The 18,225-nt window shown below is 39.8% G+C and overlaps 1 protein-coding gene across 4 annotated transcripts in view; it reads right to left on the bottom strand.

Annotated features, from left to right (window-relative positions):
- RUNX1 (RUNX family transcription factor 1) overlaps nucleotides 1-18,225 on the bottom strand; it is a 196,915-nt gene that overhangs the window by 35,909 nt on the left and 142,781 nt on the right. For all 4 annotated transcript variants that reach the window (XM_070943527.1, XM_070943531.1, XM_070943528.1 and 1 more), the window contains one exon: nucleotides 1,803-1,994. In XM_070943527.1, the coding sequence (XP_070799628.1) occupies nucleotides 1,803-1,994 (192 nt within the window). The remainder of the gene's footprint in view (nucleotides 1-1,802; nucleotides 1,995-18,225) is intronic.

Below are 18,225 nucleotides of genomic sequence, written 5' to 3'. Positions count from 1 at the left end.
AAGACAACTCCTGAAGTTTAGAGAAATGCCCAATACATATATTTCAGAGCCTCTGCGAACTTCCCCCCAATGCAAATCTATGGAGACTGTTGCCTCCATTATTTGTACATGGGAAGATAAAAATCTACACCCCTGATCTAAAATAATATCCCATTGAATCATAAAGGTGAGCATGGGATCATATATGAATTCAGTAAAATATATGTAAAACAATATATGAATATCTTGTTTGTCTGTTACTGACTATTCTTAACTCAATGCAATCTATATGAACACTCACATTTTTATTAAGAAATCTGATAATCTTGTTTTTACAAAAATAATCCTCAAAATATTGAATTAATTAAAAATAACACTGTTGAGTTATTATATTAAAAGTAAAAACATTAACTCCCTTTTATATACAAATGCTTGAAACAAATATTTGATCACTCCTGATCTTTCTGAAGTGAAACAGCCTTCTAAAGAGAATTTGGAACTGGTGATTGGAATTGGAATCTGGAAAGTGATAGACCTGATAAAGTCAGTATTTTCCCTACTTAATGCTCCTTAGGACTGAAAGGACTTTTCTCTAGCAAAAGCAATAGTCTGTTTTTTCCGCCCTTACACATTACTTTGTGTATGTTTTACAATACTGTAAGACTGCAATAAAATGGGATGTCCTCCAGGGAGGAAGGAGAACCTCACAATAATACAGAAATTGAGAAATGGGGGAGGGAAAGTAGCTCTTAATAACATTTTGGTCCCAGGGATGACAAATATAAAGAAGTACCGTGTTTTTCGGAGTATACGACGCACCGGAGTATAAGATGCACCTATCTTTTTTGGGGAGGAAAAGAAGAAAAAGAAATCTCCCTCTGCCTCTGCCTCTGCCTCTGAGCAATTTTGCCTTGTTGCAGCAAACAGCAAACAGCCTGCTTTACTTTCATTTTTGTTTTCAGCATAGCTTGATTAGCACAAGGAAAAAAAAAAATCTGCTCCAGCAATTTATCCCTTTGCAGCAAGCAGCAGAGCCCTGCTCAAAACAGCTGAGAGGAAATCAGCTGAGAGTCGGGAGGCCGATCCAATCAACTGGTCCTAATTAGGTTGGGCTGAAGCTGAAAGGAGCTGTTTTTTCTTGCTGTTTGCTTGCAAGGAAGTAACTGCTGCAAGGCAGAGGCCAAAGGGTGGGGGCCAGTGGGTGGGCGGGGCTTCATTCTGTGTATAAGACGCACCTAAATTTTCACCCCCTTTTAGGGGGGAGAAAGGTGTGTCTTATACTCCGAAAAATACGGTAATCATTTTGTGCAGCAGGTCTTGTAGGAGGAAGCAGCAGTAGTAGCAGCAGCAGACTTGCTTTGCCTTCTAAACATCCTGGACGTTTCCCTGTGTCCATCCCATTGATACTTCTTAATTTCTGATTTAACTTACTGTGCTGGTAAATGTTTCTATAATGTTAATATAAGATCCAACCTGCTGATAAATCAGCTTGTATACAGTACTTTTTCTTTTACAGACTTACGGAACTAAAGATATCTTTGGTCAGCTCTACCCTATTAATATGTTGAAGCTGTGCCCTATGATCACACATTTATTTATTTATTAGTTTGATTTATATGCCGCACTTCTCCGGAGACTCAGGGCGGCTTACAATGCTTTTAAGCAATATGCTTTTAAGCAAACATATATATGTATCATATAAAATCAACAGAAAGGATAATCATCCTGAAAAGCCATCCTATATAATCAATTGTGTAAAATGACTCCAACAGGCAATAAGCAACCTTCTATGTGATGGGAATGGAGAAAATTCAGATGCTTACCCTGAATCTGACTCTGAGGCTGAGGATTAAAAGCAGTTGTGTGGTTCAAGGAAGCTCTTGGGTTAGGTGCCGGTGCTGGATGGTGTGGGCTAACCCTTATAGCTGTGCGACGCAACTGTTCCAGTTCACTCAGGCGCTCTGAAAAGGACAAACTTCCAGTCTTTGTCTGCTCATCTAGTTTCTGACGATGTCCTATGTGGAAACATTGTGGGTGGAGAGAGAAAATGAGAAATTGCCTTATTGACATATACAACCTGAGGCTGTATATAATTATCCATTACAGCACTCAGAAAACCAATGGTCTGTTCCATATTATGTAGGCGTGATATCAAACAGTCTAACTAAAATCCTACATTTCAATGGAAATAAAACTAATTTAAGATGGATTGGAGTAGAAACCTTGATCCAACAGAGAAATGCATACATAACTCTACTATTCACACTGCACATTATAATAGGGTCTAACAAAGACTACACATGCATATCGTACTTATCAGGTGATAACAGGCATTTTGTGATTAAAAAGGTAGTAAGTTGTCACCTGAAATATGAGACTTTCATCTCTTATCCTCTCTTTAAACATTAAAGAAATAAAGTAATATACTTTATGGGATTCTTGTCGGTCATTATTTTTTACTCCATTTTGTTTTAAATGTATTTATCACAGCTTATTAATCTTCATCAGGGTAGCTGGGGAAGACTACTACTGTACTTCCAAGAGATAAGTCGCAGACAAGTTTTTTGTGACGCTCAAGAAAACATCATGGAGCTTGCTGATTCTTATGTGAAATAAATTCATTGTATTTTATTCTTTTGCCCATTAGAGTTTTAATTCAGATTTAAGACAGCAAACAATCATCTGTAAAAGTTAAGCATATTCCGCAGGTCTGGGCTGCAAAAATCTAAACCTTCATTAGGGTTACAGGATTTTTTAACCCAATAGAGCTATTCTTTCACACAAACACACCCAAAACACGTTTTCATGAAGATAAGAAGTTAGCAAAATTGAGAAAAATGTACACTTAAAAACAATGTCTGGTAACTGAAATTAAATTTTATAACTTGTGCTGAAGTTCCAAATTTAAGCAATGTGTCTCTTCTTTGTTCTGCCAGACTCTTTGGCACAGTCTGCCAGAGATAGCATTATAATGAGCTATCAATTATTTCTGGAATGAAAGGAAAGCAGGACATGGAAATGAATTTAATATTGCATCCATTAATTTATACACTTCCCTACTGCTCTTGTTGAAAAAAAAAACAGCAGAGAGACAACCTTTTCTTCTGTTAATTTTGTAGTTCAAATGGAAATCATCTTCATTATGTACAGCATATCCAGAAACACAAATCGGAATTTGAACTCAAGATTTGGGTTCTTCATATAAGTATCTGAATGTTAATATCTTTATTAATGTACAAGCTGTGTACATATGCTCATAGTTAAAAATAAAAAATAAGTAGGTACCTTTGTTAAAAATAAGATCGTAAATACCTTAGTTAAAAATAAAAAATAAAATAATACAGAGATTATTTCCACTTTTGACAGGCATCCATAACCTGATATTGTTTGTTTCTATTTCCTAGCCTGTATATACCCTCTCCCTTTCTTTCTGTCTCCAGTCATCCATACAACACATGGAGCATACCCAGCATAGAATACACCATAGTTAAAATAATTTTAAGGTATTTTTAAAAAAACACGAAGCACTTCTAAGTAATGGACTTCTTGACAACATTTTGCACAAGGGTCCTGTGCATGTAAAGTGTATAAATTCGATATATATGTATTGATAATTTAGTGCAAAAATTTGAACAATCCCATATAATACAAACATGTTGTGATATTTCAGTCATTTAATAATAAAGTATTAATTTGGGAGTTTTTGCAGCTAGTTTGCCATAGCCTGATTCCACCTGATTTGGTGGTAAAAATAATGTGAATGCAATTTAAGTCAATTGTGATAATGAAATATTCTGCAATATAGATACAATTACAGAACTTTGTTTTTTAAAATAACAACTGAAATCAAAAATTGCATTCTAAATAAGCTTTATTAGAGCATCTGGAAAGGTCAGCAGTTGAGCGGTTTGAATCCCTACTACAGGTCTCCTGCGTGAGCAGGGCATTGGAGTAGATGACCTCCAAAGTCCCTTCCAACTCTGTTACTGTTACCTCTATCCTAATCTACTCCCCTCCAAATTAGGTTTTCTGAAAAATAAAAATGCTTATTCGGTTTATCAAATCCAAGAAGAATGCCTCATGTAATGTAGTGGTTAAGGTACTTGAGTGCCACTTTTTCTCAGCTTGGCCTACTTCAAGGGTTGCTGTTGCAGGGATTAAATGGAGGGAGAAGCCTATATAAGCTATCCTGGTGTCTTGGAGAAAAGATGAGCTGTAATGTTAAAAAACAAACAGCCATGAATAAGAATGGATTCAGTAAAATAAAAGTTGTGCATTCACTTAAGTCAAAGTTGTGTTAGTAGGCCTTGGAAATGTCTAAAAACATGTATTCACTTGACAGTTAAACTAATTTCCAAAATGATCTGTCTCTCTTCATATTTGTAAAAGATTTTACCTAAAGCAAATATTAAAGCTAATCAAATTTAAGTATATGTTGTATCACCTTATTCTACTCACTAATTGTACAGCTACAAAAATAAAATAAGACTATAAAAAGCAACACTAAAAAAAATGTTTCCTTTTCAGCTTCTATCTATCCCGTTTCCAGTGTTCAGAGTGTGGTCATCCTCTCTTCTTGGAGAGCTCCCAAACTCAGTACTACACACATTATAAAAAAAAAAAAGGGGGGGGAGCAGATCTGTCTAATTGCATTTTCCTCCTTCTCTTAGAAACCATCTGGCGAAATAAAATTCTAGGCAGACCTACAAGCTTTGCTCTCCATCCAAATTCTAATAATCCATTCTGGACTTCTCCCTGCAGACTATTAGCCAAAATGCTACATATTTTATATCAGCAAAGTACTATATCATCCATAACATTACCGGTTTATTGCCAGTAAGAATTTCCATGCCACCATTTTCTTTCCCCAAACTTTGAAAAGCTGTTTGTTTTATCGCCGCTAACTTGAACTGCAGAGAACAAAGAGCCAAATTCTCAGTTCCACTAAAGCAGCTGCAGGTTCTGTAGCACCAAAATTCCCCTTACATTTTTTTCCGCTCAAAACAACATCACCCCAGCCACCCACCATTTTGGGTGTATTGAGTGGATGCTCTAGACTAGAGCCATCAGACTTTACAGGAACTCAAGCTCAGGAGTTATGAGGAAACGTGCAGCAAGATTTCTATCCACAGAGCCACAGCACTGTAAAACAAACGAAAATACAAAATAGGAGGCAAAGACTTCCTTTACAGCAGTGTCAATACAAAGCAGCTCTTGGAGGTCTTAGAGCAAGCTGCTCTCAAACTAGGAAAGAATCCCCATGTAGTCATAACAGTAGTGCTAACATCAACAAGATTGAGTTAATACAGAAAACACAAAACCTTCTGTAATCTGTGTACACAGGTAAACACATGAAATAAATTCCAGCATGCAGAATTTTATGGAGGCAGGCCAACTTCCCTGATGTGAAATCCTTCAGCAGATTGCTGACAAACAACTATTCCTCATCATTTATTCATTTATTTGATATATTCCCTGTCTTTTTACATTAGGGCCACTGATGTCAATCATTGTGGTAGATGTATGTCTATAACTACCCCTAATAACATAACAGAAGTACTTTATTTCCAACCTGCCTTTGAGGAGTTAAAACCAGTTACTAACCAAACTGTGTTAAATCAATAGGCACTCTAGTAATGAAAAGATCCTCTATTCCGTTGCTCATGCATGCCCTGAGTCATCAAAACTTTGCTTAACAAATGGGATGGTGGGAAGAAAAGTAGATTTTTCTTTTGCTTGAATGTTTACCCTTACAACATGAACCAAAATAACCTTGTGCTAAAACTAGTGACCTTTCATTTCTTTGAAATAAATGTATTTACATTTAAAGTCTAGAGTGGGTTGTTTAAGAAAAAGAATTTTCAGTCTTTTCACTGTTCAAACACTTCATTAGGGACAAGCAAGACTTCAATTTTATTCATTTCCCCCTGTCTTTAATGGTTCTGTTTAATCTTACGCAATATTATACTTTTCCCTGCCTTTTTCTTTATAGCTGCAAGGAGATATAGTAAGCTACTATATAGAACTTTTAAAGCAGAGTCAAAGGAGTTTCCAAACAGCATACAAGCAGGTTATTCTTCCCCTTATTTTTTTTGGCTTCATATGAACAGTGCAGAAGGAGTCAACTAGTATTAATTTTCAACGATGAAGTGGTATGGTCAACCCAAACTGTCAGTAGCAAGATTGAAAAGACAGGATCAACGATTAACAAAAATAGTCCATAATGCCATGCATGGGATGAACTATATGTTTTTTATTTTGTCAATACAAAAATATTATTCCTTACTAACTTATCTGAGAAAATCTGGTGAAACTATTTCTCTTATGTTCAAAATTGAAAATGCAGATGATGATTCATAAAACCTTGTGCAGCTGGCCAACCAAACTAAAAGAAAATTACTTTCATGTCCAGTTTTACCACAATTTCCATTGAGTTCTAATCTCACCATTTATGTGCTATGTCAGTTGTTCAAGATGGCAGTTATGGTAATTTACATTTTACTAAACTCTGCAAAGCTTAAGCCTATACATGTCCCAGGGGTGAAATGCTCCCAGTTTGGACCAGATCGCTCGATCCGGTGGTGATGGTGGCGGGTGGCAAAAAACCCTGCGCACACAGCTCCATGCCTAGCTGAGCCACGTGATCATCAGAGGCTGTTTTTTAAAACTTTTAAAAGCATTTTTCTACAACCTCTTCGGCCAAAAAAAATGCTTTTAAAACTAAAAAAAAAAAAAAAGCCTCTGATGATCGTGCGGCTCAGCTGGGATCGTCAGAGGCTTTTAAAAGCATTTTTTCTACAACCTCTCCAGCCAAAGAGGTTGTAGGAAAGAAAATGCTTTTAAAAGTAAAAAAAAGAGAAAAGAAAAAGTTGGCCACGCCCACCCAGTCACATTACCCCCCCCACCAAGCCACGCCCTGAGAACCAGTAGTAACAAATTTTAGATTTCACCCTGACATGTCCTAAATATATGACATTTTCCCATAGAAGCTTATTTATAGAGCAGAGCAGAGCAGAGCAGAGCAGAGCAGAGCAGAACAGAAGAACAGAGTTGGAAGGGACTCTGTAGCCCCAACATAGCTGGACTATTTGCTGTAGATCCGGAGGTTATTTGGACTGCTGATGAATCAATGTGGTTTGGACAAGAAAAGTGTGTCCTTCCCCTATGAACTGAGCAGATATTTCCTCTGTTCACATGAGATGTTTTGCTGAGTTGAAGCTGAGGAGGTCATTTCACCTGAGGAGGTCATCTACAGCACAAAAAAGAATGTGCACATTCTGTTTGTATTTATTGGGGTTTCTTTTGCACTGAACTTTGGTTAGGATGAGAGTAATGTCTTGGTTCTAAACTTTCTTAGAATATTAAGTGAAATAAAAATTGTGGCAGTGTCCATTTGTTGAATTCTGACATTTGCTCAGCCACCTGAAATCTGACACGACATCATGAATGGAACTTTTTTCAGGATACAAGGAACAGGATAACCTGAGCAAATAATGAATGAGTTGCCTGAATCATTCACAATGAACTGAAGGCACAATCAGCACATCACACTATAAAGTTAATAAAGTTGTGCACATGACCTTAGCTTATACAGTAACAGAGACACACAAATCATGCAACTATTAGGCTCTTTTTCCTACTTATCTGTAAAAAAGAAACAACACAGATATGAAAGGCCTGTATCATTAACAGAAATTTAATAGAACAAAACAACAGAGTTGGAAGGGATCTTGGAGGTCTTCTAGTCTAACCCGCTGCTCAAGCAGGAAACCCTATACCATTTCAGACAAATGGTTGTCCAATCTCTTCTTAATAACTTCCAGTGTTGGAGCATTCACAACTTCTGGATGCAAGTTGTTCTGCTGGTTAATTGTTCTAACTGTCAGGAAATTTCTCCTTAGTTCTAGATTGCTTCTCTCCTTGATTAGTTTCTACTCATTGCTTCTTGTCATGCCCTCAGGTGCTTTGGAGAATAGCTTGACTCCCTCTTCTTTATGGCAGCCCCTGAGATATTGGAACACTGCTATCATTTCACCCCTAGTCCTTCTTTTCATTAAACTAGACATACCCAGTTCCTGCAGCCATTCTTCATGTTTTAGCCTCCAGTCCCCTAATCATCTTTGTTGCTCTTCTCTGCACTAGAGTCTCCACATCTTTTTTACATTCTGGCAACCAAAACTGGATGCAGTATTCAAAGTGTGGCCTTACCAAGGAATTATAAAGTGGCATTAACACTTCACATGATCTTGATTCTATCCCTCTGTTTATGCAGCCTAGAACTGTGTTGGCTTTTTTGGCACCTGCTGCACACTGCTGGGTCATATTTAAGTGGTTGTCCATAGGACTCCCTATATTCCTCTTACAGTTACTGCTATTGAGCCAGGTACCACATATACTGTACCTGTGCAGTTGGTTAAAATTGCTACTTATCTGTATCCCAAAGTTCTTGGCTTGGACAGACTGTTTCAAAATTGTCCAAATATTCTGTCTCAAAATCCATTGTTTATGATTTCTCTTGAAAATGCCACTAGGATCTATTTGGACTGCTTCATTTGTGACTCTGTAGAGCTCACAGAGAACAGACAGCCAAACAGACAGTCAAACCAAATTGTCCTTTCTGTCAATAATCTTGGAATGGAGACCTATCAGTTATAATTGCTCAATTATTAGCCAATAATTGAGTCATCCTCACACCCTAATGGTTTCACACAAAAACATGTGTGTGCCCTGTCCCTCTTTAAAAATATATAAAATAGTAAACTGTTACTGCTTCTCCTTCACATGGCGAGAAAGCTTCTCATGACAACAACCAATTATGTAGACTGAGAAATTAGGCATGCAGCAGATGTGCTAGGCAACTCCTCCAATGACAACACAGATCACCTACTGATCTTAAAATAAAATGCTGCCATACTTACAGGTTTCTTTTATCACAGGAAATAGATTATTGGAGGATCTAGTATTAGTGAAGAATAGATTGTCACCATCAGGATATATCAGGAATTGTTCAGGATGATAACTCTGGACAGAGTACTGTATTACCTAGAGATGGAAGCTCAGGTTGATTTTGTATTAGATCTGCATTTCCCATTAATTAGCCCTAAAACTTTTCTTGAAACAAAATGGATTACAGGCAGCTTATATGGGTATACATTAATGTCTAGGCTCCTTAGTGCCTTTTGTATACATATATATTTAGTAACTGTCTCTTTAATCTTAATATCTTTTCTCTATTTAACAAGTAATCTCTATATCTATTTATCTAAGTGCTAATTTTTTATCTTGAGGAATCACCCATCTGTTTCTGTGCTTCAGATTCTCTAGGTCAGGGATGTCAAACTCACGTTGTCACAGCGGCGTCACATGACGTATCAGGACTTCCCCCCGCTTCACTAAAATGGGGATGGGAATGGCCAGCACATGACGCATCCAGATTGTGGGCCGGGAGTTTGACAGCCCTGCTCTAGTTGTAATTTAAATAGCACCTAATAAACAAGAATCCATCCTCACATCACATTGAGCATTTTTAATGAACAGCCCTTATCACATAATCTTTCTTTCATCCTAACCCACCATGGAAAACATTTCTGTTACAATTTTAAAGGAGAATCACAAAAACAAACAGATAAATAAATAAATAAGATTGTAGAGGATTTTAGAATTAAATTAGTCCTACTTCTTGCCAACTGCAGCAATCTACTATTACAGCATACCCACATACAGATCTTTTCAAATATCCACGGCAGATAGCCCGTTCCATTAAAATAGGGTTTCCATCTTTTTCCAACAGAGGGCACACAAACATTTATGTCAGTTGATTCATAATTTTGGTGATGATGCATTTAAGGACTTGTACATGGCAAGCTCCTATTGGTTAGCTGAGGCAACTATGGGCATGCATTCTCCTCTAACCATTGAACACTGCATTCCACTTTTGGTTGGACTGCAGGAAAGATCTAATATATTACCACTACAGAGTAATCTACCTATGTAATGCTTTGCCCATGCTATTTGAAATGTCACTCGGGGATTATGCAAATTATAGAGTCTCCTTATATACCTCTTTATGTATATGGGTATCATGTATATGGTATACTACAGACTAGTAAACCTGTTATTAAATATATATTCAATTGTCTTTTAAAAAACTAATAGAAGTTCTGTAAAACAATGGCTGCCAATTGATTTAATTAAGGAAGATGTGACACTGGTTTTGTCCAAATTAGTTTATTACAAGTTTTCTATTGCCTCTTTTGATAAGGGTTTTCCTATGGCTGTGTTCCCTACTTGTAGGATTTTACTATCCAAAAGAAATCCAGAAAATTCTTGCTCTACAGGCTGAATAACAATTTGTTATTTTTGACACAGTATTGAATCAATAAAAGAGGATTTTATAATGATTTAATTTGAAAATCTGTCAGAAGAATCTATTCATAAACTGTATATCTTTGATCTAGATAATAAAAGTATGCAGATAAACCAATTTCGTTGTATATATGATGTACAATGACAATAAAGGCTATACTATACTATGTGTCTGCATAACTAAGTTCTTCAGGAACTCTGACCATACATTAGATTCTTATCTAAAATCAAGAGAGTAAATTCTTTTAAGCAAAGCAGCTTCTAAATGCTCAGTCATCCTTAGGGTTATGGTGTACTTTACAGCTCGAGTAGAATACCTGTGTTCATGAACATATATTGATAATAAAGGCAAAATATATCTTACTCGAATGAATGAACCTGATACAGTATCTGTTTTATTTGAGCTTTATCTAAATCTCAATTTCAATTCTGCAATGTTTAAAGTTTACTGACCATTTTCTGATTGTTCATTGAAAGAAGTATTCTGTATGTTGCAAAAAGTGAATAGGCTAATTGATAAAAACTCACTAGACAGGAGACAGCCAAAGAGGGAATAAAAGTCTTAAATCCTACAAACTATGTCTTTTATATATGTTTTAGCAATGTTTTCAAATGTGGCTGTACTAAAGTAAAACCAAGAAAGTGGGAGGGAGGGAGGGATGGATGGATGGATGGAAGGAAGGAAGGAAGGAAGGAAGGAAGGAAGGAAGGAAGGAAAGCCAACCATAGTCCTTGACATTCTCCCTTGATAGTGGAGACAGCAGCCAGATGTGGGTTGTGCTCATTGGTCAATGTTGGACTGAGCCTGTCAAATCATTCTTAAATCCCACCCCTATTTCTAGGGATTCCAGCTTTTTTGCTCAGTCGTCAGACTGGACAGTTGTGTGGAAAGTGTACTCTATCTGCTTTCAGCGTTCGAGTTCTTCTTTTCTGCTTATCTTTCTTCGGTTTTTGACTACTGGATTTTTTTTGACTATTCTACTGCCTTCTGGAACTCAATTCATTAACTGCTACCTCAAAAGTCCCTTTGGACCTCTGAGGATGAATTCTACTCTCAGCCCCTCACAGAGAATATTGTCAGAACTGATCAGTGTCTTCATAACTTAGTGGAGCATTTTGCTCCCGTGGGGGGTGGGGATTTTCCCTTTTGACAGCAGAGGCTGGACAACAAGTCCCAAAACTGTTTGCGAAGCCTTGTGCTTCCCATTGTTGCCGTTAAATTATTATTCTGCTTGAAGTGGAGCTTTGCGCCCCCTCACAATAGCCGCTTGAAAACTATTGACTAAAGACGGCGATTTACATGTTGCCTCTGCAGAATTTACTAAAAGAACAGCTTTGACGGGACTTTAAAAGCCGCTTTTAAGAGCTTCAAGCCTTAATTGCTTTCAGCTGTTTAGCGCTGAATTGCATCTAGCTATCTACTTTGGGGAGGAGTATCACGCTCCCACGGTCATTTAATTCCTTTATTTAAGCCAATTTTATGTTAACTATCTAATTTGAGCAACGTTTACGGTTTCAATGGTTTGGAGTTGTCACTTCCTTTACAGTGGAGCCTCGCGCCCCCACTGACAGTTGCACTGCCCACCATTTGAATTCCGGCGCAATGTCAATTTACATTACCTCAGAGCCTCAGGCTGTGCTTCCTTGATTGCTGAGCCGCCATTTTTATTACTGGCACAGCTACAATTGACATTTGTCTGAGGATCTCAATACTATTAGACTTTGCCTCAGTTGCTCTCCACAACTTGGTTTTGCCCTTTCTGACAATCAATCTAAAGGTGTTTAACATATTTGGTTCAGCCACTCCAACGCATACCATGCCTAAAGCTCTCTCAAAGTCCAAACATGGCCGAAAGACCACAGTAAGAGAGCAATCAGTGGCTTCAATCTGGGAGGACAATAATCAAAAACAAAAGGAATGTGTCCAATCTAAACCTATGCACACAAGCGCAAGACATTCTTTAATGACTCCCAGATCTGTAATCAGTCAGGTTAAGACTATTAACAAGTCATGTAAGAAGGCTACTGATAGTAACCCTTCACATTCCAAAATCATCAGAGTCTCTTCTGATGAACCTATACACGAACCCTCTAATACACCTGATCAAATTTCATTACGATTACCAGATGTCAGTTGAATCATCTGAAGTTTGGGGTTCTACCCCCGCTTTGGGGACAATCAATACTGTGGAGTCTAGCGCTCCCACAATCTCAATGCTTATAGATAGAAATCTTCTGTTTCTATCCGACCCTCTAAAGAAGTTCGGGCAGGTTCAAGAACAAGCGCAAATCAATTGGCGCCCAGAGGACATTCAACATATGATTACTGTGGCAGTACAACTATCTCTGTCAGAACATGTTTACCCTGCTAACAGACATATTTCTGGTTATTTTGAGCCTCCAAAAACTTCTGATTCTACAGATAGATTTAATATGGATGATGCTATTTCACTAACAGGTTCTGATTCTCCAGAGGTATCTTGTGTCAGTGATCATTCAATTCCAGCAGGGTTAGAAACCCAGGAACCAGAATTGTCGGAGGATGAAGACTTACCTCCTGATCAACCCGCCTTCACGGGTCTTTTTCCACAGGCACTATTTAAGTCACTTCTTTTTAAAGCTGTCAATACAGCCCAATTGGGTTCTACATCTCAACCAGAACCTCCATCAACTGCGGGTTCGTTAAATCCCTTGTTTGCTGAACAACCTAAGCCGATACTACCATTCCAACCCCTCCACTTTTCTTGGAGGTCATTCAAAAGCAGTGGTATACACCAGCTTCAGTTCCAGTACCATCTTCCACGGACAAAAAGAATTTCATTGTGTCTTCTGATCTAGATTCTCTGTTGCACGTACCATCGGTTGATGCTCCTGTGGTGGCGTTACTCTCAACCTCATCCATTCTGGGAGATCCAGAGGAAGGCCTTCGATCTGAAGAGCGCAGATCTGAACAGGTCCTTCAGAGGGCACATCTCGGAGCAGCATGGGCCATCAAATCGGCGACCAGCGCATCTTTCTTTAATAGAACAACGCTCCTGTGGCTTCGCCAACTACAGGATAAAATTTCTTCTAAGGACTCCAGATTAAAGCAGGATCTGAATAAGATTGTGACGGCCGTACAGTTTTCTGCAGATGCCACGTTACATGCCACACGATTTGCAGCTAAGTCCCTGGCCTCTTCCATCGCGGCCCGACGCTTAGTTTGGCTCCGTCACTGGCAGGCCGATGCTAGACATAAATGGCGTCTGGCGTTGGTGCCTTTCTCGGGCACGAAACTTTTTGGGGATCACTTAGATAAGTTCCTCGTGGAAACCAAGGATAAACGAAAGATCCTGCCTACTGTTTTCCATAGAGGGGAACCTCGTTATTCCCCTTATGTTCCTCGTTCTCAGCTTAGATCATCAGAAGGTGGATTTGGAACCACTCGTAACTCAGGTAATTCCTACCCAGCCCCTTTCAATTCTAGACAAAGAAATTTTCAGGAGAGACCACCCAGGGGGCGGAATTTCGGTTCCCGGCGGCCCTTTCGAGGAGGAGGAGGTCATTACATCCGACACCGTTGCTAGTAGTGCAGGGGAACCTCCCATTGGTGGAAGATTGGGCCTCTTCACCAAGATTTGGGAGAGCACTACTTCAGATTGCTGGGTCCTGGCCTCCATTAAATCAGGCCTGGCCATTGAATTTGTTTCCACCCCTCCCTTGTATTTTATTCGCTGTCCTCTGTCCCAGATAGCCGAACGACGAGCCCTTATGGAATCGGCTATTAACCATCTTCTAAACATTAACGCTATTCAAAGAGTTCCTCGTTATCAACATGGACAGGGATTCTATTCTTGGGTCTTTTTAGTCCCTAAGTCATCGGGTGGGTGGAGACCTATTCTGGACCTTAAACGATTGAACCAATTTGTGGTTTTTAGAAGGTTCAAAATGCAATCATTGCGATCAATTCTGGATGGCGTTCGGAGGGGCAATCTCCTCTGTTCAATAGATCTTACGGAGGCTTATCTCCATATTCCCATTCGCATTTCCCATAGGAAATATCTTCGTTTTTGTTATGCTGGGCTTCACTTTCCTCTGCTCCTCGTAGCTTCACAAAAATTTTGGCGGCCTTAGTTGCTAATCTCAGACTTAGAGCCATTCGTCTCCAATGTTATCTAGATGACAACCTCATTATGTCGTCTTCCCATCAGCAAGCTAAGACTGACCTCAGTCTTACAATTCAGTCACTAGCCTCGCATGGCTTCTCCATTAACATAGAGAAAAGCCATCTGGAACCCTCGACCAGAATTCTCCATTTGAGGGCTATAATTGACTCAATAAAATGTAAGGTTTTCCTTTCCCCGGATAGGCAAGCCGGGTTGAGAACCCTGGTAACTAAAGTCATGAAAGATAGATGGGTTTCCCCCTTACTGCTTTCGAAATTACTGGGCAAGATGGTATCGGCCATTGCTATTGTTCCCTGGGCCAGGTTACACCTTAGAGACCTTCAATGGTTTCTTTTACCTTTACAGAAGGCAGGCAGGGGATCTTCTTCAACCAAAATCGCAGTTCCAAGAGAGGTACTTGCGTCCCTTCGTTGGTGGCGATCTCCTGCGATCTCCAAAGGCTGCCTGTTCCTGGAACCTCAATGTGTAATAGTGACAACCGATGCCAGCAAATTCGGTTGGGGAGCTCACTGCGGGGCACAAGTCACACAAGGCACTTGGTCCACCTTGGAAGCTGCCCGCAGTATCAATTGGTTGGAACTTCGGGCAATTTACCTGGCACTTTGGGCATTTCAACAGCTGGTGAAAGGCACACATGTGTTGGTTCTCACCGACAACACCTCTGCCAAAGCCCATGTGAATTGTCAGGGCGGTACCAGATCCCAGTCTCTGATGAGGGAAGCAAAGAAACTAGGTCTTTGGGCAGAGCGACATCTAGCTTCATTAAAAGCAGATCACATTTCAGGAGAAGCGAACGTGATGGCGGACTGGCTGAGCCATCAACAAATAGATCATGGAGAGTGGAGTCTTCATCCTCTACTATTCCAGATGATAACGGAATGCTTCGGAATGCCACAAGAAGACCTGTTTGCTTCCCAGCAGAACACCAAGCTACCCCGTTTCTTCGCCCGCTTCCACTCTCAACAGGCGGAATCTGTGGATGCCCTGCGCTCCCCTTGGCCACAAGGCCTGTTGTACGCCTTTCCACCGATTCCCCTCGTTCCGAGGGTACTTCGGAAACTTCTAATGGAACGGGCGGAGATCATTCTAGTGGCGCCACATTGGCCAAGAAGGTCCTGGTTTGCGGACCTCATGAATTTATCAGTGAATCCTCCTTGGAGGATTCCATGTATCCTGAATTGCCTCACCCAAGGGGTGATTGTACATCTGGAACCTCAGTGGCTACAGATGACCGCCTGGCGGTTGAGCGGGACGCTCTCCAGCGGATTCACATCCCATCTTCAATAATTCGAACCATGCAGGCTTCTAGACGTTCATCAACAGAATGAATTTATTCAGCCACTTGGCGGACCTTTGCATCTTGGTGTGGTACCTAAGGTATTTCCGCTCTTCGAGCCTCAGTGTTGCAGGTCCTGATGTTTCTACAGACGGGTTTGGACAAAGGCCTTTCTCCCAACACTTTCTGGAGACAGGTAGCAGCGATCTCATCTATACTGACATACAATTCAAATCATTCATTGTCGCAAGATCCACTGATTCGTCGTTTTATCCAAGGAGCAACTAATCTCTGTCCACTGGTACTGCAACGGTACCCTTCTTGGGACCTCTCAATTGTGTTGGACTCACTTATGGGTTCCCCATACGAACCACTAGATTCTACCAGTCTACACCTGTTGTCAGGAAAAGTGGCATTTCTGGTCGCGATTACTTCAGCGCGATGTATTTCGGAACTTGCAGCATTGTCGGTCCGAGATGATTTATGTGTGTTCCACATAGATAGAGTGGTCCTCAGATTGGATCCTACATTTATGCCTAAAATTAACTCTTCTTTTCATCGTTTGCAGGAAATTGTTTTGCCAGATTTCTATCCCTCTCCCTCCAGTCTATTGGAAAACAGATTGCACATGTTGGATGTCAGACGGGCTCTCCAACTATACATACAGAGGACTGCAGATGTTTGTAGGACAGAGTCATTGTTCATTTCCTTTCTCCCGTCTTCCTTAGGGAACAAAGTAACTTCTTCAACGTTGGGTCAATGGATCCGAGCGACTATTACTACGGCATACGAACTTCAATCCTTGCCTCCGCCTACTAATGTGACAGCTCATTCCACCAGAAGTGCTGCAACTACAGCTGCTTGGGCTTCTAGGGCTTCATTGATTGAAATTTGCAGAGCAGTTACTTGGACCTCTCCTTCTCCATTTGTTAGACACTATAAATTAGATAAATTTGCCTCCGCAGAGGCTGATTTTGGGAGAAGAGTATTACAGAGTGTTGAGGTCAGGGAGGAGTCTTCTGCCCAGACTGTTCCCTCCCGTGAGTTGGGACAGACAGTGAACTTTGGTATGTCCCACATCTGGCTGCTGTCTCCACTATCAAGGGAGAAAGGGGCGTTGGTCCTACCTGATACACCCCTTCTCGTTGAGTGGAGACAGCAGCCAGTCCCACCCTTTATCAGTCTGGTCACTAAGAAGTTTAAAATTCTTTCACAGGTTGCTTATATTTCGACTTTCCACACTCCGAGTCTGTCTTCCTCCTTCGCCAAAGCTGGAATCCCTAGGAATAGGGGCGGGATTTAAGAATGATTTGACAGGCTCAGTCCAACATTGACCAATGAGCACAACCCACATCTGGCTGCTGTCTCCACTCAACGAGAAGGGGAGTATCAGGTAGGACCAACGCCCCTTTCTATATTCCTTATTATAATTTACTAAATTCCACTGGCTAAAGGTGAGCTTGAACTGGATTTTTGCCATGATCTGGATGCACTGCTATGCTACACAGATCCAACTTAAATACACAAAGTTTGAAAACATCTTAAGCACAGCATGGAGGGACAATTTAATTAAGTTTGCTGCAATTTCTTTCTGAAAAGCACATCAGAGCAACAAAACAGGTGAGAAATTTGGGCCTGGAAAGATTCCTTTTTTTCATCTATTCAGGTTATGTCTTTTGATCATACTAAATAGGGCTTATTGGAAAATGCACGTTTCCTCTCTAGTGCTCAATTTATATAGGCATGTAATCTTTCTTATGCCTCTCACAAGGGCTAAAAAAAGTTAGAATCTGACAGAAAAAAACTTACAACGAGATTATGAAAATATATCTCCCTTGCTAGCTGAACAGGCTTCATAATCTTTTTAATCTTCCCTACCCACTGAAACCTTTACCCACTTGCTACCACAATGTTTCTTTGTCTCCAGTTCTTAGCACCCTCACCTATAAAGCTTGGTTTTTGATTCACTGGCTGCCAGCCAAAGAACTCTAGAAACAAAAAAGACTTTTTGTTGTTATTGTTCTGTAGTGCGACAGTAACTTATTCAAAATGGCAGTCTCAGGAAAGGACTTAGAGCATTAGGCTAATGCACACTATGACATGCATGTGACATTGTAGAAAATAAATAAATAAAATTGCTCTCTATGTTAACTGCATTTGTAGAAACAACAAAGACCGAAATATTGTATTGCTAAACTGCAGAACTGATATAAAGCAGGAAAACCAGCTTTCTGATTTTAACTCATAAATTCATTTACACTTACATCCATGCCAGGCATTATTTTTCATTTCCCCCCCTTCATTTCTGCAACATTTTAGTTCATTGACACTGCCACTCTGCAAACAGCCCAGGGAAAGGAAAATATCTATGCAACTTTCTGTATTTGTCAGTTGGAGTTTCTAGTCACTTTATTTAGTATTTTCAGTTAGTGTCACCTT

This window comes from Pituophis catenifer, unplaced genomic scaffold (assembly GCF_029215685.1).
Source record: "Pituophis catenifer annectens isolate HBS135680 unplaced genomic scaffold, rPitCat1.0.hap2 SCAF_4, whole genome shotgun sequence".
Taxonomy (NCBI): Eukaryota; Metazoa; Chordata; class Lepidosauria; order Squamata; family Colubridae; genus Pituophis; species Pituophis catenifer.
This window is presented reverse-complemented; position numbering and strand designations above follow the sequence as displayed.